The sequence below is a fragment of the Anas platyrhynchos genome, chromosome 8, assembly GCF_047663525.1.
Source record: "Anas platyrhynchos isolate ZD024472 breed Pekin duck chromosome 8, IASCAAS_PekinDuck_T2T, whole genome shotgun sequence".
Classification (NCBI taxonomy): Eukaryota; Metazoa; Chordata; class Aves; order Anseriformes; family Anatidae; genus Anas; species Anas platyrhynchos.
In genome coordinates this window covers 361,460-388,709 of record NC_092594.1, presented here as the reverse complement: position 1 = coordinate 388,709, position 27,250 = coordinate 361,460, and the positions used below count along the sequence as shown (strand labels likewise).

The window sequence follows — 27,250 nt, the reverse complement described above, 5'->3', positions numbered from 1 at the left end:
TACATATTAATAAATTTTTTTTAAGATACCTTAAGACCGGTATTTTTAATAATAAAATAATACAGTATTATTGAGACCAGTAAGAACAAGCCAGCAAAGAAATGGCCAAGTAAGCAGAATATGGTATTTGTTTACACCTACAAAAAGGAATTTAAGGCATTTTTAGATATTTAAGGATATTTATAGGAATAAATTGTAGGACCTCCTTCTTCTACAGTAAAAGTAGAATAATATTACAATAACTATTAATTTAATGGCATATTCGAAGTAACTGTATCCTGGGGCATACCAAGTGTGTTTATACGCTAAGGGCAGAGTGCAGTGAATAGTGACTTGTTTTGTTGGATTCCTAACAAATGTGTTCAGTTCTGTGACCTATTAAATCGGTACTTATGTTCTTTATGGTGTTTTTCTAAATCAGTCTGTACTATTAGAATCAAGAGTGAAATAACACAAGGGAACAGATTTTACTTTATTCTGAATTGACTAAGTTTTGGGGAGCAGGATAAATAGAAAAGATTATACTATATGGCCATGTTTAAAAATTATCCAGCATTTTACAGGAATTGTTTTGATATTCAGGTGTTCTTATCCAACTCTGACCTCTCAATTACGATTCTGCCTGTCTTGAAACGGTACGGTGACAGTTTTGATAATGAAAAGCTGTCTAGTCATCAGTGTCTACATGTACTATTTCCGTACGTCATTTTGCAGCAGCTTAAAATATTTCCTTGTCAGTTTTTTTAGCATAGCTTAGTGTTCTCCTCATGTCATCATAAGAAAAGGAGCATTGAATAAACATGTTGAAGATGAGATTTTTTTATCTGAGTTTAAAATTGCTCAGTGTCCTGTTTTCCTTTGTTCTCAAGGGGATAGGCCTTGTTTTAATACCACAAGTGCTGGTAATATCAGAATTCTTAGGAACTTGGGTGAGTTTTGTTCGCGGTTTTACCTGATTTTTGCATCACATGCCTAGAATATACCCAGTTAGTACATTGTTCTCATGGTTGCACAGCATGAGGCGCATATAAAACCCTCAAAAGCTTTAAATCAATGATTTAGTTTTCCATGAGCCAAGTGCTGTGATTAAACTTTTTAACTATTTTCTTTTACAGTTTACTTAAAGATTTTCCTGGAAGACTGCAGTAATGAACGCTTTTTCCATACTTTGGCTGCATTGCTTCAGAATCGCGAGCTAGACATTTCGATTTTGGAAAGGATTTGTTTTATATTACAGAAAGTCTCCGAAATAAAGTAATCCTTTACTACCGTTTTTCTGTTAATTGCCATTAGATCACTGAACTTGGGGACCTTTCTCTTTTTTTAAAAGCTCATCTCTGTTTTGACGTTCATTTGCTCCAATACAAATAATGCTGGACTTTCATTGTTAGCAATTATGTTTAAAATGTTTCTCACAGATATGTAAGATGAATCTCTCAATTTGCCTATATATCTGTGTAGTTCAGAATATGAACTAAAAAATAACTAGCCTAAAGAACATATATTCCTCATTTATTTAGATGACGAGAATGCTTAGAAGAAAACCCTTCTTTTCTTCCCCCTGACCTTCGGTTTTACTGAGTTACTTGGTAAAAATGTCCTCTGAAAATTGTTTTGTATGTGACTTAAATTTCAGTTTTGTCAATTTTCATCTCTATCAAAACAAACAAACAAAACAAACAAAAAAACAACACACGGTTTAAAGTCTTGAGCCATTTAAGACTTTGGGGGAATGTTAACCTTTACAGAATAGGTTTCTGTTGCTTACTGGTTACTAATTTATTATAACAAAGACCTTCAGCATGTCAGTGGTAGAATGCTGCTGAGTTCCGTTGATGTGCATTATTTAATGGGATTGTTTCATCTATAAAAGCAGGTATTTACACTAAACTGTTGCTTACATTAGAGTTAGTTATTTACAAAACTGAGGGTTTTGTTTGATTTTTCTTAGGAGCAAAATTGAACTCTGGGGGAAAAAAAAAAAAAAAAAAACTTCCTGTAAAATACTCTAATTTAAATCATATTTTTCATCGGAAATAAACTAAAGGTGTACTCAGAAATCCAGATTTTTTAATTTGTTTAATTAAAAGACAACCTCACAGGTGGTGCCATAAATCTTAAGAAATGAACCTTGAAATATTCTTTAATTTTTTTATCCTTGGTTTTGTAGTAGTTCATTACTGTATTTGCCTCGATGTTATTGTGGATTTTCTGTACACATCCTGTTTCTGAAATCTTGCTTCTCACTGGGGAAATCTTTTAACAGGTTTTCCTTGATCTTCCACTGTACTACATGTAAATACCATTTAGTCAAGAGAAAGCATAGTTCTTGATGTGAGGAATGTTTTAAGAACTCCAATTCGTGTCCATAAATTCGTGTCCATAAAGAATAATTCTGTTTGAATCCTGTCTGCCTCTGGGCCCTGCACTGGCAATTTAGTTCTTGAACCACAGATGCAGTGTGTCCCAGTCTCCCCCTCATTCTAGTCAATTTATCACGTCTTCAGAAAACAGTCCTTAAATTTATGAACCTGTTTGCTTTTGTTATTCCTGACTTCTAGTTCTAACAGTTACAGGGTTTTTTTTCTGTCTTCTTGGAGACTGATTTAACACTGCTATAGATGTTATGTAGATGACTGTAAATAGCTGGGAAAGAATGTTTTAATTGCTCGTGAGTCGTCAACCTGTTTGGGAGTTTCAGAACAACTGATAATAACTGGTGACTGCTGGTGACTGTTACGAGATCCTTGGTATCTGGCCAGGGGGGCCAAGAGATTAAGAGGAAGAGAAAAGAAGCTGAAGGACGGTTGGGAGACAAGACCTGTGGAGAGTGTACAGAGAGTGTTCCATAAACTTGGAATAGTGCCGAGTAAATACAAAGGGTGAGAGGAAGACTACGAGCCTTCAGCATGAAAGACCCCTAGAGACCCCCAGAGGAGACTGATGCGCATGCTCCAGTAGGAGGAACTGGACCCCGGAAGCTAATTATAATAATCTATTTTTTTAGAAGTAGTAATGAATATGTATTAGTCTAGGAGCATAAAAATCAGCTGCTTGATGTAACTGGTGTGCGTCCTGGTGGAGCGGAGACTCCCGGTGCAGCCAGCGCTGTTTGCTTACCTCTATTCCTTTATATTCTTTTAATAAATCCTATTTTTTTTATTTAATCCTAATTTGAATCCTGAGCCATTTATAACAGGCTTACTCGGGTTATTATGTAAAGCAATGTTCTGTATACATGTATTTAGAACGTTTGATGTTTGTGTGTGCGTGTTGGTGGAGCGTAGACTCGCTGCACACCCAGCGCTGTTTACTTGCCTTTTATATACCTTTTAGAAATATTTGTTTCATAAATATTACAAAATTCAGACCTCATTTATAACAGGAAACAAATGGGGATACATAGGTTTTTATATCTACCTGGATCTCCAAAATCTCTATTAGGTTGAGATCTGTTAGAACAACTAGAAGCAGAAATTATCTTCGAAAAAAGGAAAATGGAATTAAGGATAGGAGAAGAACAACTAATAAATGTGTTAAGCCTGGCACTAATACAAACCGACCCTAAAAGTGAAATACCCTTAGAGATCATAAATCAAGTATATCCAGGAGTTTGGGCCACTGAAGTCTCTGGAAGAGCTAAAAATGTGACCCCAATAATTATTAAATTAAAGCCAGGAGAGAAACCCATTAAGGTTAAGCAATATCCTTTGAGGATAGAAGATAGGAAAGGAATTAAAGAGATAATTGGTAGATTTATACAGTATGGATTATTGATTGAATGTGAATCAGAATACAATACACCCATATTGCCAATTAAAAAGGCAGATGGAAAAAGATATAGGCTAGTTCAGGATCTGAGGGCCATAAATAAGATCACTGAGGATATACATCCAGTAGTGGCAAACCCTTATACTTTGCTGACTAAATTAAGGAATAGTCAAGTCTGATTTACCGTACTGGATTTAAAAGATGCCTTCTTCTGCCTACCTTTAGCCACTGAAAGCCAAAACCTATTTGCCTTTGAATGGGAAAACCCTGACTCAGGCAGAAAGACACAGTTAACGTGGACAGTGCTACCACAAGGATTCAAGAATAGCCCCACTATTTTTGGAAACCAATTAGCAAAGGAACTTGAAACTTGGATACCTCCGGACACTGAAGGGGCTTTGTTACAATACGTAGATGATCTCTTAATAGCTACCGAGACTAAAGAGAGTTGTATTCAATGGACTATAAGTCTCCTTAATTTTCTGGGTTTAAATGGATAACGAGTCTCTCAACAGAAAGTCCAGCTGGTTCAACAACACGTGACCTACTTGGGATTTGGAATTTCGGGAGGTCAGCGAGAACTAGGAACTGAACGTAAGGAAGTCATTTGCCGGACTCCAGAACCCCAAACGGTAAAGGAGCTACAAACCTTTTTAGGAATGACAGGTTGGTGTCGCCTTTGGATTTATAATTATGGACGATTGGTAAAGCCTCTATATGAATTGATAAAGAGTAATCAGTCAAAGTTAGTCTGGACTGGAGAAGCACGAAACGCCTTGAAACAACTTAAACGAGAATTGCTGCAAGCTCCAGCTTTGGGATTACCGGATCTTTCGAAACCCTTCTGGTTGTTTTCTCATGAGAGACAAGGGATAGCTTTGGGAGTACTAGCACAAAGACTGGGTCCCTATAAACGAGCAGTAGCTTACTTCTCTAAACAATTAGATGAAGTAAGTAAAGGATGGCCCGGATGCCTTCGAGCTGTTGCAGCTGTTGTTATCAATATACAAGAAGCTCGGAAGTTTACAATGGGACAGAAAATGACAGTGTTAGTCTCCCATACGGTCTCAACAGTTTTGGAACAAAAAGGAAACCATTGGCTTTCACCACAGAGATTTTAAAATATCAAGCAATATTAGTAGAACAAGATGATGTGGAAATTGTGGGCACTAACGTCGTAAATCCAGCTTCTTTCCTTAGCGGAACTCTGGATGAACCTATAACTCATGATTGTATAGAAACAATGGAGACTGTGTATTCTAGTCGACCCGATCTTAAGGAAGAACCTTTAGAAGATGCTGACGAATCTTGGTATACTGATGGGAGCAGCTTTGTGAAACAAGGACAACGTAAGGCAGGGTACGCCATTACAACCACTCAACAGGTAATCAAGTCCAAACCATTACCCCCTGGGACGTCCACCCAGAAAGCAGAGATAATTGCTCTTACACGAGCACTGGAACTAGCAGCAGGAAGGAAAATAAGTATTTGGACAGACTCTAAATATGCATTCGGCATGGTACATGCTCATGGAGCGATATGGAAAGAACGTGGATTGCTGACTGCTCAGGGAAAACAAAAAGAAAACATGCTGAAGAAATTTTAAAATTGTTACAGGCTGTAAAACAGTCAGAAAAGGTAGCTATGATGCATTGTCAAGGACACCAAAAGGGAAACTCTGATTTTGAAATTGGAAATCGATTGGCAGATCAGGAGGCTAAACAGGCAGCTGAAATAACTGAGGTGAAGGCATTGTCTTTAATACCAGACGGTAAAATCCAAACTATATACATGAACCAAAAAGCCAAATTATACAAAAGAAGACTTAAAATTAATTGAAGATTTGAAAGGTAAAATGAAACCAGATAGATGAGTATATTTAAAAGATAACCGTGTAATAATACCCTCTAATTTGATATGGCCCATAGTTTTTACAGAACACAATAAAACACATCGGGGAGCTGACACATTGCATAAGAGCATGAGTCAGACATTAGTGGGATGAAATTTATACACAACAATAAAACAAGTAACTTAACAATGTAGCATCTGTTTACGTAATATCCCCAATACCAGGAATAGAATAAAATTTGGAATAATTGGTAAAGGAAATTATCTGGGACAACAGTGGTAAATTGATTTTTTCAGAACTCCCTAAAAAAGGGGGGTTTTGTTATTTACTGGTTCTGACTGACATGTTTCCAGGATGGCCCGAAGCTTTTCCTTGTCGAACAAACAAAGCAAGAGAAGTGGTTAAAGTCTTGTTAAATGAAATAATACCGTGCTTTGGGATTCCAGTAGCAATGTCTTCTGAGAGAGGTTCACATTTTTGTGTGCAAGTGGTACAACAGATAAGTAAGATTCTAAAGATAGATTGGCAACTGCATACTCCTTATAGACTGCAGGCAAGTGGACAGGTAGAAAAATGAACCATTTAATTAAACAACAAATAGCTAAAATCGGACAAGAGGCTAATTTGTCATGGCCTCAATCCCTCCCTTTAGCATTACTTAGAATTAGAGTTAAACCTAGAGTCAAGAAGAATTTGAGCCCCTTTGAAATTTTATATGGAAGGCCATATCAATTTCTATTTAGTGGAGAGGATCTAATGCAGCTGGGATCAGAATATTTATATACTTATATAACTGAACTTCAAAAACAATTAAATAAAGTACATAAATTTGTGTTAGGGACCAGGGCTAGAGGGTTGGATCAACCAATCCACCCCTTTAAGCCTGCGGAATATATGTATAAAGACTTTTTCAGGACAACCCCTACAGGAAAAATGGAATGGACTGTATCAAGTGTTGCTGACAACTCACACTGCTATCAAGATTAGAGAACAAGCCGCTTGGATCCACTATTCCCGAGTGAAGAAGGCTCCAGGAGCTCCCTGGAAAGTAACACTAGGTGACAATGAACTGAAACTAAAGCTTAGTCGATCAAGATGAGGACATTATGGTCGGGAGTATTTGGTAATATGGTTGGTAGAAAATTTGTTCATCGAATTGTTTTGTTTTTATGGCTTATAGTTGTAATTGTGATTCAAGAAGGTGCCTCTGTGATAATAGAGAATGGTGGGTGGCCTTGAACTAAAGCTGTAACAACAGAGGATAAGAACTTTAATGGAAAGTTATCAGTTATGGTCATCTGGCGAACAAATGGTAACTATTTATATAAACCATCAGAATGGTGAAAATTAGGAGAAGAGTGGACACAAGATAATGTATCCTGAGCTCTTAGTTGTATGCAAGCACAGTTATGGTTGCAGGCAACGGCTGCCTTGATCATTAGGGAAGGAAGTAAAGGCATTTTTCCGGCTGAAGTCCAAAAGGCAGTCTGGGACAATGCCAATGATTTTGAGAAGTTCCAGTCCTCGTGGACCCTGGTAAATTGTACTTATGCCCATTATTAACATGGCTACTGCCTTCGTGCTTACTATACGGATGGAGAATGGGAAATGGCAGTCTGTAAATCTAGAATCATGTGTTACCGGGGAACAACGAGGATTTATTTGTGAAAGCAATACAATTGAGGCTCAGGATGTATGTTTTGACACGGAGCAAGGTATCTGTCACTTTGAAATTCATCCAAATACTAGCCAAAAGAATGTGCTTGTATATGTTGGTCAAGGGTGTGTGTGTTTAAGAACTGCTTGTGATTTTGTAGAAGTAGATAAAGAGAACATAACTCTCCATAGCAAACATCATTCTAATTTCTGTATTTGTAACTTTGTTAGAATCGTCGGGTGTGATATTCTATATTTGGCACCAGTGGTATCCCACCAGCTGATCAAGTCTAACAACACAATGTATCATAAGTTACTACCTACACCTATTGGGATGAACCTCACACGAGTGAAGCAACTAGTTAAACACCAAGACCTGATTAGAATTTTAAAAGGCATTCAGGAAAATGGAGAGAAGACTCTAATTACTGTCCATCATGATACAAAGGAAATAAGCAGAGTTTTGCAAAGAGTAAAACGAGACACAAGTCACAACTGGTGGGATACACTTTTTGGATGGTCGCCAACTGTAACTGGGATTTTGAACACATTGAGTCACCCAATTATTGTTTTATTGATATTAGTTGGTGTAAGTTTAATATTGTCTTTTGTATTACTTGTTTGGAATTGGAAATTGTCACAACGAATGTCCATGTTAACCTCCTTGACAAATGTGCATGGTCAGGTATTGAGGGGTACATATCATAAAGACTTGGAAGAAAATTTCCGTATTAAGTAAAAGAATTTACTAGATTTTCCAGAAAAGGGGGGAATGATATAGTATAAACTCACTTTAGGATAGAATAAAACTTGTGGTTAAAAGTTAGCAAGGACAAAGTAAACGACATCTTGTTATCTGTAGACCTTTTGTTATGTTTAAGCATCTTGTTATTTGAAAACATCCCAGTATCTGTTAACCGTTAGTCAGGCTGAGACTTGAGATAACTTGAGTCAATTGTCTTGTCTTGTTAACTGAGACTTCCTGTTATCTGCCGACCCTCAGTTAAACTGAAAGCCAACTCAGCATTTTTACAGCTTGGAAAACAACTGATTAAGCAAAGGTGAAAAGTGCATTACGAGGAAGACCTACGGCCTTCCTCCCAAAGACCACTGCCCACATCCTGGAGACCCCGGCCCACAATTCTTGGAAGGCTTTGCGCAAGCACAAGGACTGATAAGCTAATTAGCATACGAAGCGAGGGCAGGCGGGGTTAGGTAATGAATATGTATGCGTGCTAATTGAATATTCATGGTTTCGCTGTATAAATATGAGATATTTTGTCACTTCGAACGTGCACGATAGGCGGAAGGATCCCCTGTGCATCCAGCGCTGCAATAAAGAATATACCACTTAAAGAAATTTTGGCTTTGATCTTTAAATCAGTATACATGCATGAATTTACAGTTAACTGGCAAATGTTCAAACACCACAAAGAAATGAGCAGCACATCACAATTTAGGACTCTAGGCTGACGTTAGGAGCAGACTTTCAAGCATTTGTGGAATAACCACATAGCTTTAAATGCGGTGATCTACTGTTTCAAGGAAAATATGCTGAATAGCCCAAAAACACGTCTCAGTTCCTCTAGAACCACTTCCATCTTCAACTAAACTAATAAAGCCACAGATTTCCAAGAACTTTGAAAAGAGCATCTTCCCACACGCTGTCTCCTTGTGTCTATTACTAACATGCTTATTTGCCACCATCTATCATCGAAACACGTGCTCAGCTAACACCTAAAGTACTGACTGATCCCAGCACTCGCTGCTAAACCTAAAACACCACCAAGATACACAATAACTGAAGGAGTACGTCCATCCTCTGCTGGCACCGACCAACCTTGGCGCTGCCTGCACACGACAGTATTGATTTTGGCAGTTTGTACACTTTATCACAGCAAGCCCCATCTACTATTTATTCCTTATCAGCGCGTTTACAGGAAGCTTTGATCCACCCAGCGGGATCAGCTTTCTCACTTTTAATAACCTTTGTTTATTTAAGCCATCTGATCAAAGGCTATCAAGATACTCTATTTAAAACGCTCTAAATCCTTAAAATCACTTAGGATCAAGCCACCAGCTCGCCCCCGAGCTCCAGGAGCAGCTTCCCAGCCCCACGCACCCTGCCTCGGGAACCCGCTTCAACCCGCAGCAGCGGCGAGCACATGGCAGGCAGCGATCCTGGCGGTTTAGAGGGCGAACAGGTTGTGAGTGAATTCACCAGAAAAAATAACTTTTTTTTTTTTTTTTTTTTTTTTGAGGAAGAACTTCAGGAAAAAAACAAACAAACAAACAAACAAACAAAAGCACAGTTGAGGTGCACTGTTAAAATGTAACAGCCACCGGTTTGCTGGCTGACCCACGAACCCCCCTTGAAGCCCTCCCACCCCTAAAAAAAAACCCAAAGCTTAAAGGGCATTTCTTAAGCTCGCAGCTGCTGCCTGACGGCGTTTTCCAGCTCACAGCCGACCTCCTGCCCCAGGAGCCGCCCAACGCCCGGCGGCAGCGAGCCGAGGCAGCCCAGCCGAGGCACGTCCCGGGGCAACTCCGAGCACTGCTCGCGACCGGGAGCTTTTTATTCACCTCTCCCCAGGGCAGGGCAGGGCAGGTGGTGAACAAACAGAAATGGTTGCTGGGCTATCCATGGTCAAAATTAGTTTTGGAAGCAGCGTGCTCGCTGAAGTGGCGCACCGCACGTTGCCCTTGTGCTTGGTGATTCGCTGGAAGCCCAGCGGGGAATAACCCGCGCAGTCAGCACAGCGGGCCCGAGCAGCAGAGTTCCCCCACTGCTGCCTGCTAATAACACTGTGCAGGATAGAACTCCCACTCTCTGATTCAAACGAGGATCTCCTGTTTGAAGAAAGTTCAGCCTTCCTGGAGTGCCCTGCCTTTAGAACTGCCTCCCCGAGGACTCTGTCAGCCAGGTCTCTAAACAGGCCAGTGTCTGCCCTCTGGAAATCCACGGCAGCGGTTCTGCAAACTGCCTTCCTTACTTCGCCAAAGATGAAAAAAGCCTATCGCTTCATGATGGCTGTGCCCAAAGAGACCTCCAACCATCATGACACCCACAAGTCCTTCCCTGATTGCAAACAACAGGTCAAGTGGGGCACCTTCCCTTGCTGCTTCCCTCACCACCTGTGTCCACACACCCCAGGAGTCTCTCAGACCATTTCCTCCTTCCTGCACTGTATTTCAAGCAGACACCTGGCAAGCTGAAGTCCCCCATGAGAACAAGGGTAGCAAACATGAGACTTCCCTTGCTGCGTATGCAGTATTTTATCTGTGGGTCTGTGGTTTTTGTTTGTTAGTTTGCTGGGGGGGGGGCGGGGGGGAGAGAGAGATGTTCTTTTTTTTCTTCCCCGTTTTTCTTTCTTTCTTTTTCTTTTTTCTTCTTCCCTCTTCCCCATATGATTGACTTGCTGTCCTCTCTCTCACATTGTTCTGTTTGTGTATTGGAATTGTTAGCTCCTATTCATGGTCAACACTTCATCCAGTTCTCAAAGATCACAAATGTACCCAATGTATTTACCTCCTGTAGTGCTACAGGACATTGTACTTATGTCTGGAAATGGATACATATGGCATACAGAATCTAATGTTTGAATGACTACCTAATCTGTAGTGTCACAGCTGCAGAAACCTGCGGAGCATCAGCAGACATCTCCTACCAATTGAGTTGTATGTTTCCTACATTACTTCTTGCTTATTTTTCATCCATGAAGAACAGAATTTCCATTTATGCAGACCTCAAGAGGAATTCATCCTTAGTTGTAGAGTAGTGACAGGTATTTGATAATACACAGTGTCATCCGAAGAAGAAATGCCTTTGGCAATTCTTTCACCTCATAAAGAATAGTAAATAAGTGCACATTTTAAACTGTATTTACTTGTTTGTTTATTGCTCTTTGACAACAAACATGGAGTGAATAATAGAGACACTAATATTAAACTTAACATTAGCAAGACTTGTTACTTCCATGCAAGTAGAAATAATCCAACAAAAAGATGATGATTCTTATCTCACAATTGAGATGAACAACATAGAATAATGAAGTATGGTTTACCTAACCATTTAGAATATAGTATTTTGCAATCTACTCAGAAAAATTGTGAATGTGCCACAAGACAATAGGCCCATTTATCATGTTGTAACAGCCGCCTCATGATGTGGACAAATTTATTCTGTGCTTGCAGCAAGGAAAAATGCAGTCCTTTCATATCTACAGCCACACATGTTATACACTACTTGCCCAGATGACAGCAGAGTAAAAATCCCTTTGCTAAGTACATCTAATAATCCACAACAACACTTTCAAATATGCCCACTCGTAGTCCACCACTAACATAAAACTAACCTTACTTTCAAAAGTGCCTTTTTTGATATGTTGGAGAGAGTTATGGATAAAAGTTAGATTCAGTTAAGTGCGGACATTCTGCTCTCTGCATTCAAGTTTGTGCAGCTATTAAGTGTATGCTTTTCAGTGAGTACTGTACTCTTACAAAAAAGGTTTGCTTTTCATCCTCAACTGATTACCAACAGAAGTCAATCAAAGGATACATGTAGCCCTTGCAGATTGGGAATTCAAAAGAATTATCTATCTTCTAAAAAAAGACATGAGTAATTAGTACAAAGAAAATACTGTACTTGCCCATCTAGCTTACCTAGAAAATGCTGAATTTGATCCTCTGTTTTGCTTGGTTTGTTTGTTTGTTTGTTTTCTACAGTAATGTTACAGAAACAAACAACACGCTTCGATATTCCCAAAGTGCAATTTTTTTTAAGCCCCAACAAACAAAACCTTCAAGTGAAATAAGCAGTTCCCTTAATTTCACAACCAGACCATAACAACCATAACAATTATTTTGACTTTTTTTTTTTTTTTTTTTTGTGGAGAAACAAAAAACTTCTAGGTCATGCAATAGGACACAAAGTAATTTTAGATGTGATATTTTTTAAAGTACTTTCACGTTCCTTTTCAATAACAAATTGATCTTTAGGCTATTTTAATATCAAGCATGGCTCGTATAAAATGTACGAAGTATTTAGAAAAGAGAAGTCAGAGGTCAGTCATTATCAATACCAGGTAAGATTCTGGAAACTGTATTTTTCTAGCTATATAGTGAAATAAATTATGTAGTTTGTTATTGTTTCTGACCCAATGAAATGAAGCAGAATGTTCTTTCAGAAAACCTAAATTACACAGGTACAGTGCACTTCACAGTGCAATTTTTGAAAAATATTTGAAGTTAGTGAAATAAAACCAAGTAAACAATATAAATTACTTCTTCAATGTTAAAAGGTCTTTGAATGATATGTCCATAGATACTGAATTAATTACAATCCATCTCAGATTCACTCAAACTGTGTGAACATCACAAGCACCTCATGATTTGATCGTGACCAGAAGAACTAAAGGGCATTAAGTGGTTCATCCATGGCTGCTACTTACCAAGACCATCTGTAGTGGGTTTACATGGCAAAGTTTTGGTAGCAGGGGGCCATAGGGGTGGTTTCTGTGAGAAAGATCTAGAAGGGCCCCATTGTTTTCCAGAGCTGAGCTAATAAGCGATGTTGTTTTGCGCCTCTGTGAGAGCATATTTAAGACAGGGAAAAAAACGCTGCGCCACACAGCAGCTGGGAGAGTCAAGGGAGTGAGAAACAGCCTTGCAGGTGCCAAGGTCAGTGTAGAAGGAGGGGGAGAGGTGCTCCAGGCGCCGGAGCAGAAGTCCCCTGCGGCCTGTGGTGAGGACCATGGTGAAGCAGGATGTCCCCCTGCAGCCCATGGAGTACCACGGTGGAGCAGGGTTCCACGCTGCAGCCCGTGGAGGAGACCACGGTGGAGCAGGTGGCCCTGCACTGACGGAGGCTGCCGCCTGTGGAAGACCCCTGCCGGAGCAGATTCCGGGCCGGACCTGTAGCCCGTGGAGAGGAGCCCACGCAGGAGCAGGTGACCTGGCAGGAGCTGCTGCCCGTGGGGGAGCCAGGTTGGAGCAGTTTTCTTCTGAGGGATGGACCCCATGGTACAGACCCATATCTGGAGCAGCTCTGGAAGAGCTGCTGCCTGTGGGAAGCCCACGCCGGATCAGTTCATCAAGGACTGCATCCCGTGGGAGGGACCCCACAGCACAGGGGACGAGAGTGACCGAGAAGGAGCGGCAGAGAAGAAGCGCTGTAGACTGACCATATACCCATTTCCCCGTTCCCCATTTTCTCCCCATTCCTCTTTGAGGAGGGGGAGTGACAGAGTGGCTGTGGTGGAGCTCGGCTGCCCACCTGAGTAAAACCACCACAGTCCTTTTGTGCTTTCTTAAATTCTTCACAACTAATGCATTCCTAACAATCATCCTGCACATATTTTGCCCATTACTTCTATCAACTATCATCCTTATCTGAAATTCCTCGAGCCCCACGTTGGGCGCCAAAAAGGACTGTCGTGGTTTTACTCAGGTGGGCAGCTTTTGTGCTTTCTTAAATTCTTCACAACTAATATATTCCTAACAATCATCCTGCACGTATTTTGCCCATTACTTCTATCAACTATCATAATTTCTTTTTTTATCATTTGTTTTTTTTTTTTTTTTTTTTTTTTTTAGGATCTGGGTTGATTTTGGGGTGGTTTTGAGGTGGGTTTTGTTGGGTTTCCGTTGGGTTTTATGGTGGTTGGTAGTGGACTGTACATTTAGGAGAACTTCAGGTAGGTTTAAGGTTTTTTTGGGGGTTAAATCATGTTTTTTCTTCTAATCCGGTTCGCTTTTGGGGTGTTTTTGACGTGTTATGGGGTTTCCGTTGGGTTTTAGTTGGGTTCTTGTTGGTCATCATTGTAGAAAAGGGTAAATTGCAGGTTTTGGAGAACATCAGGTAGGTTTCGGGGGACTTTTGGGGTGGATTCATGGTATTTGGGGTTTTCTTTCATTTTTGGGGGTGATCCTGTTCTTTTTTGGGGTGTTTTTGACGTGTTTTCGGGTTTCTGCTGGGTTTTAGTTGGGTTCTTGTTGGTCATCATGGTGCAAAAGGATAAATTGTGGGTTTTGGAGAACATCAGGTAGGTTTAGGGGGACTTTTGGGGTGGATCTATGGTTTTGGGGGTTTTCTTTCATTTTTGGGGTTGATCCTGTTTTTGTTTGGGGTGTTTTTGACATGTTTTGAGGTCTCCGTTGGGTTCTCGTTGGTCATCATGGTGGAAAATGGTAAATTGTGGGTTTTGGAGAACATCAGGTGCGTTTAAGGTTTTTTTGGGGGGTTAAAGCACGTTTTTTCTTCTGATCCTGTTATTTTTTGGGATGTTTTTGATGTGTTTTGGGGTTTCCGTTGCGTTTCGTTGAGTTCCTAATAGTTTTTATGTTGGTTGGGAGTGGACCTTGGGATTTGGAGAACATCAGGTAGATTTAGGGTGGTTTTGGGGTGGATCTATGGTTTTGGGATTTTCTTCTGATTTTTAGGATTTTCTTCTGTTTTTGGGGTGATCCCGTTCTTTTTTGGGGTGTTTTTGATGTGTTTTGGGGTCTCCGTTGGGTTTCGTTGGGTTTTCCGTGGTAATTATGGTGGAAAAGGGTAAATTGTGGATTTTGGAGAACATCAGGTAGGTTTAGGGGGACTTTTGGACAGATTCATGGTTTTTGGGGTTTTCTTCTGTTTTTTGGGGTGGTCCCATTCATTTTTGGGAAGTTTTTGAGGTGTTTGGGGGTCACCGTTGGGTTTTGTTGGGTTGTCGTTGGTCATCATGGTGGAAAATGGTAAATTGTGGGTTTTGGAGAACATCAGGTAGGTTTAAGGGTTTTTTGGGGTGAAATCATGGCATTTTGGGTTATTTTAGGATTTGGGTTTATTTTGGGGTGGTTTTGAGGTGTTTTGGGGTCTTCATTGGGTTTCGTTGGGTTCTTGTTGGTCATTATGGTGAATGGGAGTGAAATGTGGGATTTGGAGAAGATCAGGTGAGTTTCGGGTGGTTTTGGGGGGAAAATCATAGTTTTTGTTTTTTTTTCTTCTGATCCATTTATTTCTTGGGGTGTTTTTGACGTGTTTTGGGGTCACCGTTGGGTTTTGTTGGGTTTCCATTGGGTTTTATGGTGGTTGGGAGTGTATTGTACATTTAGCAGAACATCAGGTAGGTTTAAGGTTTTTTGGTGGGTTAAATCACTTTTTTTCTTCTGATCCGGTTCGCTTTTGGGGTGTTTTTGAAGAGTTTTGTGGTTTCCGTTGCATTTCGTTGAGTTCCTAATGGGTTTTATGGTGGTTGGGAGTGGACTTTGAAATTTTTTTTAATTTTTTTTATTTTATTTCTTCCAAAACCCATATATTTTACATGCAAAACATTGTACATAGAGATTAATATCAAAATGCAATACAGATCAGGTGCACTTTAAGCTGGACTCTAGGATTTGGCAAACACACCAGGGTACATATTGCTTTGAAACCACCATTTTTTTTTTTTAATGTCATGCATACCACATAATATTCAGTCTTTTGTTTTGTATTTTTCTGTTTTTATACAAAAATACCAGTGCTTATTATACTAGTTACTGGAAAAAAAAAAATCAGATCTGTGTGCCCTCTTCAAATCAAAATTTTGTTGTGAGAGCACTGGATAAATATATATACACACACCAACAAGTGTCATAAACTTTGCCTTTGCTGAAGGAAGATAAATAACACAAAGAAAATCTGTCTAGTTTGTTTTACAGGCTTGTCTTTCTCAGTATGGAACAAACTGACCTCCCTGGTCTAACTTTGCAGTTGGCTATTCTGTCTTTGTCCTGGAGAGAAGAGCAAGAAAGGAACAAATCTGTTTTTGCACTCCAAAAACGCATTAGAGGAGGATTATCACACCCACCTAAGGGTACTTCCTTGTTTGTTTATAAAGCACCAAGTATTTCTCTTGGACAGTCTCTGTAGCTGGTCTGTTTTGTGCCTTCCATTTATAATAAAGATATTAAGATGCTTACCCCTTGTTTTTTGTTTTTTGTTTTTGTTTTTGTTTTTGTTTTTCTAACGAACAGTGGAAGTGGAGAGTCAGATGACAAGCAAGAACAAACACTAGAAACTCCTTGTTCTGCCCCTGCTTTTTAATCACCCAGCATCACCCCGGCTGCAAAACAGCCTCTGCTGATTTACCTGCTTGTTAAAGCACCCCACAGGCTGCAAGTGCGGTGTGCTAGGTGTCAAGTTCTATTTAACGGTGCACAGGTAACCATTCATCTTCCCACATTCGAAGCACAGAACAGCCTCTTGCTAACAGAACTCATCCCTGCTGCTGCAAGAAACCTCATGGCCTGCAGGAAAACCTCAAGCTAAGAGTTCCAAAGCAAAAGCAGAAAACGCATGATTTGTACTCTTTATATTGGAGTGAATTCTAGCTGCTAAACGCTGCCTACATCTGAGGGCACGTGCTGAGGCTGGGGGGAAGGACACTCAACACCCACTGACAGCAGGAGTGCAAAGATGCCAGCCAAGAAGGCAAAGGTTAGAGCTGAACGCTGCCTCAGCTTCCTCCAGCAGCCAGCTGGGGGTCACCTTTCAGCACGCTTTGTACAGGTACAGAGGAGAATAATCTCTCTTCAAGTTGGTGAACCTTTTCAGAAAGTTTCTCCCAGGTGTTCTCTTTTGGTCGTTGGACACTGGTTGGTTCAGGTTGGGGGGAAGATAGATTCTCTTTAAGTTGGTGGACCTCTTCAGAAAGTTTCTCCACAGCTGAGACGCAGGCCTGTAAGGAAGAGGAGAGACTTTCTTCGTACTGCCGGAGTTGTTTAGCCGCTTCATCCACTGTGGGTTCCTCATCCTCTTTCCAGGCCATTACTGCCAATGAGCTGGCATATGATGATGGTGCACTCCGTACAAACTTCCGCCACATGGGCCGTGTACACTTGACTTCATCTGGATCTTTAGATGTTTGTCTGAGGTCTGGATCCTCATAAATCACTTCCCGTACGGCTAATTCCCTCAGGTACTGGATTCCCTTCTCCATAGTGGTCCACTTGCCTGGTAGACATAAAAGTTCTTCCTTGAAGGGATACCTTTCCCTCACAGCTGAGAGGAGACGCCTCCAGAGGCTGGTGGATTGTGCTCCATCTGCAATTGCTTTGTCAATGCCGGCGTCTCGAGCAAGGGATCCCAACCGTCTGGCTTCCCTGCCGTCTAATTCCACACAATTGGCTCCAGAGTCCCAGCACCGGAGCAGCCAGGTGACAAGCTGCTCACCTATACAGCGACCAAAATCTTTTCGCACATCTCGTAGCTCGCGCTCGTTTAGGCTTCGCGTAGTTACTGTTGCTTTTTCGGCATCCTCATCTTCCTCCTCCTGAATCCTTGATGGCCCAGCGTCGTCGTCATCTTCGTCATCTCTATACCTAGTTTTGGCAGAAGCCTTACCTGGATTGGCAGAAGACTCTCTGCGTTCTAAACGACCTGAATCTCTATACCATTTTTTCACCTTCTCTACAGGGGCAGCTTGCACTGCTACTGCTCGTTTCTCTGACTTTGTTACAGGGTCTGCCACAGAGGTTGGAATACCCTCTGCAGGGTCAACTTGCACTGCTACAGCTCGTTTCTCTGACACAGCCACAGGAGTTGGAGCGGCTGCAGGAGCTGGAGCAGTTGCAGGAACCGGAGCTGGAGCGGTTGCAGGAGCTGGAGCTGGAGCTGGAGCAGTTGCAGGAGCTGGGACTGGAGCGGCTGCAGGAGCTGGAGCTGGAGCAGCTGCAGGAACCGGATCTGGAGCGGCTGCAGGAACCGGATCTGGAGCGGCTGTCGAGTCCACCGTAGGGGTCACAGTGGCCGTTGGATCTGTCACAGGGCTTGGAGTGGCCGCAGGGTCTGTCACTAAGTTGATAGCAGTATCAATGGCAGCTCGATAGGCATGAGCCAGGCCCCAGCACGTTATAATGATTTGTGTTACTTTGGAACTGCCAGAATCATGACACCTTTTTTTCAAGCATTCTGCCAGTTTTTGAGGATTTTGCCATTGTTCAGGGGTGAATTTCCAACACACTGGGGGTGCCAACTGCTCTAGATGCCTGCCCATATCCACCCATACTCCCTGCCACCCACAACTATACTGCCTCCGGGCAGATCTCCGGATAAGCTTCCCAAGTAGTTGTTTAACTTTAAGCAGAACCTGAAGTGCATTCAGGAGGCAGAACAACAAGACTATGGTACTCTGAGTATTCCAAAAATATTCAGTATCTTGGAGAGCTATTGTGACAAGCTCAGGGGGTAAGAGGGTGGTGAAGGAGGAAGGCAGAGTGATCCAGGAGGATACAGGGGTGGTGAAGGAGAAAGGGAGAGTAATCAAGTAAGAAAAATTATCTTCCCCTTTCCCCTCCACAGATTGACTCTCTAGTGGAGAAAAACAATAGGTATAATTGCTAATAGTTCCCAAGATACTGTTTCCAAAGTACAGAGTCCACGATGTTACTGAATACAAATAAAGAGTTAGAGTCATGACCAGATATCTTATCGTCTCATAAGCCATTGCTACAACACACAGTACCATAATGATCTGAAACCAGGGCCCGGAGAGGATAAACAACACGACAGAGAGCAAATACGGAAAATAATGTACTATAATACTCAATTTGGAAAACAGGCGCAGCAGAGTTGAGATTAAAGCAATCAGCATCATGACAGGTGACTATTAAGCAGGTCTAATTCTTACACCAATTTTAGTTTAACACACTCTGGTCAGATCTGCCGTTATCTCAACCTTTCGGGCCCCACATTGGGCGCCAAAAAGACTGTCGTGGTTTAACCCGGCCGGCAGCTAAACACCACGCAGCCGTTCGCTCACCCTCCCCCCTCCCTCTCTGGGACGGGGGAGAGAAATGGAAAGTGAAGCCCGTGAGTTGAGATAAAGACAGTTTAATAAGACAGGGAAAATAATAATAACAAAATAATAATAACAATAATAATAATAATGATACAATAGTGATAATATGAAAGTAATAATAGTATGTACAAACAAGTGATGCACAATGCAATTGCTCACCACTCGCTGACCGATGCCCAGCCTAACCCCGAGCAGTCCGGCCCCCTTCCCCCGGCTAGCCACCCCTATATATTGTTTAGCATGACGTCAGATGGTATGGAATACCCCTTTGGCTAGTTTGGGTCACCTGTCCTGGGTCTGTCCCTTCCCAGCTCTTACTGCACCCCCAGCCTGCCCGTTGGCAGGACAGAGCAAAAGGCTGAGATGTCCTTGGCTTAGTATAAGCACTGCTCTGCAACAATTAAAGCATCGGGGTGTTATCAGCACTCTTCTCATCCTAAGCCAAAACACAGCATTCCACCAGCTACTAGGAAGAAAATTAATTCTGTTCTAACTGAAACCAGGACACTGTTCAAAAAGGATCTTTAGATTTTGAAACAAGTTCTTGAGTTATCTGCTTAGATAACCTACAAATCTGTTCCTTATTAAGTACTATTACAAAAGAACATGAGACTCTGCAGAAGTTTCCACAGGCTCTCTTTACCACTTAACTCCAGAATTTCTCCAGTCCAAAATTGTATAGGTGCTCCATATATACTCAGGTATGTCAACATGCAACAATAGCATGGCAGAGACCATTCCCCAAAATAATGATTTAAAAGGAATATGTCATTTCACTTTTCAGAGATGAAAGAACCATGCTCTACTCTTAAGTTTACAGGAGACAAAAAGGTTACAGAAAAGAGCATTCTCATCACACAAAGTTACTCAACTCCATTTCTCTCAAAAGAAGAGAAAATGAAGCTGGTCATCTTAGGAGAAAACGGCCATTGAGCTGTGAATCTACTTGATGCTGATATTCAGATTAGCTGATCAGACCACAACTATGTATCTAGAAAATACAGGTCAATCATATCTACATCATAAGTAATTCATATTTGTCACTCTTTAAATGACAGAACAGGATACATTTGGATTTTTGTGCAGACAAGACTGTGCACATATGCACACGTGTGCATACATTGACAAATATTTTAATGCTAAATAACTATATAGTTAACCAGCTGAGGAAATTAGTTAAAGTTGAGAGACTTCATGCTCTTACTAGCTGGACACGAAATATGTTGAAACTTGAAGCTCAGAGAAAAGATTACAGGTGCATCTTTACAGCAAGAAAAAGCACCAGATAAAAGTGCTCAGTCATGTTCCACAAGAACTTATGATGCTGGATGTTGCTCTAAAGCAGACAACACTCAAAGTTTTGTCTGCAGACTCCCTGCTGTGCTTGGCTTAAAAAAAAAAAAAGAACTATAGTATGACTCTTCAGTAAAAGCTTGGAATTTCTAGTCTCTCTCTACTGTGGTGTATTTATAGTTAATGTAAACAGTACAACGGCACAACAGTCTTTATTTGTACAGTGGCAGCAGTGGCTAATGCTGCCAAATCCTTCTTTTTGCACATACAATCTGAAAATAATTACACATAGCTGAACCTCTACACAGGTACATAAAGTGGCTGCAAACTCCCTTCTTTCGTCTATAAATACACCAATATAAATACACCAGTAAGTATACCTTTGCTGTCTTATCGTAGTTGGCATGCAATTAAGAGCCCAGCTGACAAGTACATTTAACAAGTACTACCCATGGAATTCTGCTGTTCCAATTCACTGAAATACTACAGTGACAACATGATATCAATTTACAAAACCTTATTCCTGAATTCGGTGTTTCTACATCATCATCATCATCATGGATGGCAATGAGTTTATAAAGTGAATTGCAAATACATGAGATTGCAGGTTATTTTCTAGTTGAGTCGCAGATAGTTGTTAACATTGCTAATTCAGTTGGTAGGACATTTCAATACTATTCATATTACAGCAGGATCAAATTATCCCACTTCTGCAACACCTAAAGATGGATCCAGTGATTCACCAAGGCCTACCACCATGCCAGGCTTCATATTTTAGCACCACACCTACAATTCTGGCAGACCCATTTTATTAAGCACCTAGCACTTCAGTTTCAAAGTATGGCTCCCATTCCCCCTTCCCTGAAAAAACAATGGGCTGATACCTCAAAAGCTTTCAGCTAATTAGAAGTGCTTGCTAGCACCCTTTCAGAGGCTGGTATAGTTCCCCCCACCTCAGGAATTATGAGCAGTGTTATTCTGTATTGCTATAGAAATAACCAGCCGTAGAAAATTAAAAACACACTGGTGTAATTGAGCTTGAGGCTTTGTTTAAGGAAGCTTTTTGATCACAGAAAGAAAGTGTTCAAATATGATTCAAAGATCGAAGCCGAAATTCCTTGAAGTGGTATAGTCTTTATTGCAGCGCTGGATGATGCACAGGGGATCTCTCCACCTATCGTGCATACCCAAGGTGGAAAGCAGTCTTGAATTTATACAATCAATCTATCAATATTCTACAAGCGCCTATACATATTCCTTACCTATCCCCGCCTTCCCTCGCTTCTCATGCTAATTAGCCTTTTGGCACCTTGCGCCTGCGTAGAGCCTCCCAAGAATTGTGGACAGGGGTCTTTGGGACGTGGGCAGGGGTCTTTGGGAGGAAGACCCCGAGTCTTCCTCACAGTGTACTTTTCACCTTTGGTCAGGAATCTGCTGAATTGGCACGTTTCTTAATTGCGAGAGCTGGTTGTTGCCAATTCTTCCATTTGTTGTATCTTTATAATGAATTCCAATGTCCAGTTTTGAGATTTATAGTCCTTCCATTTGTTTCTCTGTCTGTCTACCGCTTCCTTATCATGAGTTCCAGCGTCTTGTTTCGAGATATACAGTCCTTGTCTGGGGATTGTCCTTGCCTCCCCAATGCCTCCCCAATGCCTCCTTAATCAAATACCACAAGGAGTTTCATAATTCCACAGATCAAACTATGACCTGAAGCATCATTTCAACTTCTACAGTAGTTTTCAAGTAAGAGTTTTGAAGTGTGGTAAAATATTGGAAGTAAATAACAGCCTGTTGCCCAAACCCTATTTATCTGAACACAATATTCCCTACTACATAGGCTACAGGAAAAATCCGCATGAAGGTAAAAGGAAGCAAAGCCTGCTGGCAAGTATTTGAAATTGTTTCCATTTGTGTCATGTATTAGCAAGAGCCATAGTCTTGAGAGAAGGCTTTCACTAATGTGTCAAGGAAGTAAGTAACCCCGTTACAAAAAGAGCCCTCAATAATCCAACTTGCAACACCATCATGGCATGGATTGACAGCTCCCATAAATGACCCAGTTCCCAAACGTTCTGATCTGCATATCACTAGCAGGCTGTTAGTGCAACTCTCTGTGCAGTCTGCTCCAAGCAGTAAGAGTTGTGAACACAGCTCCTGCAGCCAAAAGTACCTGTTACTCAGATTCATGCATCACCAACAGAAGATGAGCATTATATACATGTACCATATAATTTTAAGGCAACATTATAGCAATGGTTATTTCTAGCAAGTAGTAATTTATTTATTTATTTATTTATTTATTTAGTGCTTTACTCATTTGTAGGTCATGCTTTTCTACAAACCATGTCAGCATACGTGAATGGATTATTTCAGATTTTTATATTAAAACAACAGATAAGACCAAGTCGGTCCTACTAATGACATGGAACACTGCTTTAGCATGTCTGATGCAGCAATTTGTAAGTACACAGAGCTTACTCCACCCTAAAGACTTGATAAACAAAGAGACATTTAGAAAGCTAAACTGTGAAATGACTGAAACAAAAGGGTGTATTTCTAGCTTCAGTTCCCTAAAGCATTTAAGTACTTCTCAGAAACAGAAGACAGGACAATGCCCTGAAGAGCTTCAATCTAGTTTTAGACATGATGTAACAAAGCTAACTATGATAAAAGTAACATATCCAGTGTTTCAGTAACACCAAATCCCTTTTCTATGTTACCCACCTTAACCCACACTGCAGGTCAAATAGCTCTACTGTAAGCACTGCTGTAAGCCCCCAACACACATGTTAAGAGGAGCGTAATGCACACCCAGAAACTCAGTTGGAGCATCAGCAGCTTCCTGGTCTGCGTACAGCTTTGTATACATGCATGAATTTACAGTTAACTGGCAAATGTTCAAACACCACAAAGAAATGAGCAGCACATCACAATTTAGGACTCTAGGCTGACATTAGGAGCAGACTTTCAAGCATTTGTGGAATAACCACATAGCTTTAAATACGGTGATCTACTGTTTCAAGGAAAATACGCTGAATAGCCCAAAAACACAACTCAGTTCCTCTTGAACCACTTCCATCTTCAACTAAACTAATAAAGCCACAGATTTCCAAGAACTTTGAAAAGAGCATCTTCCCACACGCTGTCTCCTTGTGTCTATTACTAACATGCTTATTTGCCACCATCTATCATCGAAACACGTGCTCAGCTAACACCTAAAGTACTGACTGTACTAACTCACCACTGTGTCTCTTATTTTTTTCCTTCATCTTCTGAGATTTGATTTCCTCAAGTGTTTTTATTCCAAAATTCAGATTGCCCTCTGAAAATAGGAAACAGTTCATGAGACTGGCTTAGAGGCACTCATTGAGGACCACAGCTCCTCAGGCTTCTTAGCGCTCAGCAACTTTCTGAAGTATTTAGAATAAAGCTTGTCAACACTCCTCACAAGTGAAAGAGCCAGAGAACCAAGGGCATTTTGCCCCTCCTTTCATCCTTCAGGCTTAAAAATGTAGTTTTAATTTTAATCCATTTACACGATATTAGATCCCTCTATCGTTAGATATGGCTTATCAACAGTGGTTGCAAGGCTGCACGTGCAGCCATTTCAACTCCATGCTGTGGCCCTGTTTTGTTCTCCAAAAATAAAGAAAAGGAGTTCACCTTTCTGACCCAATTGGCACATGATGGTATTCATGGCAGAAATGAGATCATGGAAATAACCGAGTCCATTCAGCACCCCTACATTTTGTTGTGTTTTTACACCACACTGCTTTTGAGTTAACTGTCAAGTTCTTCTGATTTATCCTACTAAGGTGCTGGAATACCTTGTTTAGTAGCAGTAGAACTGCCTTTGCGAGTGGAAATCACCCGTAATCCATTTTTGCCTTCCACAGCTGGTTGCTGGACAGGAGTTTTAGTTTCTTCTTCCTCAGAAAGTTGGTCTGAAGGGGAAAAATCTATTCAGTTATGCATAGACCAGATTGTTCATGATTACGTAGCTCATGCAGTGACACTTCAGCCCATGCTTCATATAAAAAACTTTGTTGCTCTTTTGTTTTGTTTTGTTTTTTAAAGGGCTACATTGACCTGATGAACTCCTAAGTAGAATACACTAGGACAAAACATCTAGGACTCTAGATTCTCTCTGCAGCTTTAACTACTACACAACACATTGCTCTTCAGACAGAAAAAAGAAATTTCCTTCCTAGTTTCACATAGAACTTTACACAACAGACCAGCTAAAGCCAGGAGTGGTTCTAAGCTTTCCTCCAGCATTTCAGGTTCTGTCCACTGACTGCCGGACAAAGCCACCAGTGACCTGGCCACACTGCCTGCCCTATCGCTAGTCAGACCTCAGGTCATCTGTGATTTCTACATTCCTTTACAGCACAGATTCCTTCAAGAACCAAAGATTTACACAATCATTTACAGCACAAATTCCTTCCAAGAACCAAAACATGCTCACCATCATCATCTTCATCATCATCTGCAGCATTGATTACAACTGAAGGGTGTGTAGGGCTTGGGACATTTTCAGAGTTTTCCACTTTCATCACCCCCTTAGCTGTGGAGAGGGATTTGACTGGACAGAAAGTTTGTTTTGCTGCAGTGACATCTGAGCCACTTTCAGATCATCGTCCGCGGACTCAGGCGGACTTGGCAGTGTAGCTAGAGGAAGAGGATGATCATCGGTAATATGGCAGTTTAAAACTTTGACCACAATTTAGCAAAGAGGTGGTAGGAAAGGCAGATAACCCGCACAGACAATGAATTCATCATCTCCTTTTGCCCATCCCATCACTGTTTACACCGTCAACAAAGACTTCCCTTCGAACAACAACACATCTCCCTACCACCCAGCAAAAGATGAAACAACAGGAAGCAAACTGCAAGGCAAACATCATACAAAGCCAAGAGAAGCTGAGCACGAAAGCAGAAAACAAACACCAGCAGTACACTCGGTGCAGTACACCTATGACTGCAGACCTTTTCCTGTACTCACAAATGAACAGTTACCTGATGCCCCCTACAGGATTGGCACCCACTAAGTAATACTCCAAATTAAGTCTTCAGCACTTCAAGAAAAAGGACCTAAACTCACTCTTGCTTGGTGGGAAGAATTGTCCATCGATGTAACGTCCCTTTGCATGATGAAAAGCACAGTTGGCTTTCTGACAGCCTCCCGGCTGCTTCTCCCAGTAGCAAGGAATCTCACTGCACTTTTTCTGAAGACAGAAAGAAAGAAAAGCTCGTGATAACATGCACCTGAGGCTTGCAAAGAGATGCGCAGCTCCAGATCATGACAGCTGTCACAACACAGTGCTGAAACATCATTCCAAAGGTCAGTTTCTCAGTTCAATGGAGTATTTCTGGGCATATTCACAAAGTTTGCATAAGCTGGAACCACTATGCACATTTAGATTTGTCATCATTCAGTTTGAGAAGACAGGCACTCTCAGACACCAGTTGAGGGTGGGTTAAACTAATACACCTAGGATTATACTAGCATTATTCAGAGGGAAAAAGAACATCTGAAATTGCCTAGGTTAACCCTGTCTAGAACTACTTCTTGGAGACTTAGTTCTTCTGCACCTTTAACTTTCCCCACTTCCTACCCCAGGCAGCTAGAACAGCGTTATCGGAAGGACTGTGGGTCAGAAGAGACCTGAGAGTTCATTATCAAGCCTGCTCCCATGACGATAGAACAGCCTGTTTATTACCCCCCTGCTCCAGCAGGTTTTAGCAGTCTATTTAACAGCTATTCTGCATCTGTTGAGAAAACTGTCAGCATCTAATAAATATATATATATATATCTTGCTAAGACATACCTAAGGCATTGATTTTATTTTCCTCTGCTTCCTCCCACCCCCTCTCTTGGTAACAGAAACAAGTATGATTTTGAAGCAAACAAATCTATCCTGCAAAAGCACAATCAGTACACCTACGGCACTGAAAAATGCTTTTGTTGATTGATTTTGAGAACACATCGTTAGGCACTCACGTCAATTTCCATGTGTCTGAATCGGCAGACGTTCCTGAAACAACGACCCTCCTGCCACAGCTTGCAGACCGTCTCATTGCCCAGAGCAGCTTCGCAGTGGTGGTAGGCACATTTGTCTCCCTGGAACCAAAAGGAAACCAACGAGGAAAATAGAGTACAGCCTCAAAAATGGCCATGCTGCTGCCTAATGTTGCTACAACTGAATTCAGAATCTATCTGGTTCTCAAGTTAACCAAAGACCAGCGTGCTTCCTCCTCCTAATCTACTCCTTCCTGAAAAAAAATGGGAAAAAAAAAGCAAAGCAAAGGAAAGCCAGCCATACCTTGGTACAGGTAGAATAGAAATAGAAGTAGCAATCGTCTCCTTGTTTAGACATGCCGACGAGTTCTGCTAACAAGCTCGGCTTCTCTCCACAGGGCCTTCCTCTGCTCTTGGAGAGAGCTGTCTTCACCCTTGCTTGGGCTGAAAGTCTTCTACTGGCTTGTGAGCAGGGAAATCTTCTTTTGAAAAGTAACCCTAAAGAAAGTAACAAGTGAAAAATAATGAGGAACCAACATTTTTCCAGCTTTCTTCAGTTCATCAAATCAAGTTATCAGTCTCTCGAAGAGAGCAAAGCCTTGAAATCAGCTGTTACATGAACTAACTAAATATGAAAGTTCCGTAAAGCTGCCAGGAGCTTTGTCAGCAAGCGTTCTCTTCCACATCCTCAATAAGATGACTTGGAGCACATCTGGAAGCCTGAAAACGGAGTCACTCCTTAAAAAACCACCTGATCATACATGCAAGTCAATAATCAACTCTGGCTACAAATAACTTCTCTAGAACACAGTTAGGACGCATTAAACAGC

At 41.2% G+C, this 27,250-nt stretch overlaps 1 protein-coding gene across 6 annotated transcripts in view; it reads right to left on the bottom strand.

Moving 5' to 3' along the window:
• Positions 1-27,250, bottom strand: part of LOC113845076 (zinc finger CCCH domain-containing protein 11A-like) — a 42,044-nt gene that overhangs the window by 4,492 nt on the left and 10,302 nt on the right. Inside the window, exons 2-7 of one of the 6 annotated variants that reach the window (XR_011810933.1) lie at positions 26,725-26,918; positions 26,403-26,522; positions 25,502-25,625; positions 24,866-25,068; positions 24,225-24,341; positions 22,193-22,551 (exon numbers count right to left, since the gene is read on the bottom strand). The exons of 1 other annotated variant lie outside the window; for it this stretch is intronic. Coding sequence is in view for 1 of the 5 variants with exons in the window: in XM_072041676.1 (XP_071897777.1) it covers positions 24,953-25,068; positions 25,502-25,625; positions 26,403-26,522; positions 26,725-26,778 (414 nt within the window). In the remaining 4 variants the exon portion in view is untranslated. Of the gene's footprint in view, positions 1-22,192; positions 25,069-25,501; positions 25,626-26,402; positions 26,523-26,724; positions 26,919-27,250 lie in introns of those variants that run through there. 4 more of the 6 variants (XR_011810931.1, XR_011810930.1, XM_072041676.1 and 1 more) reach the window with 4 other exon arrangements.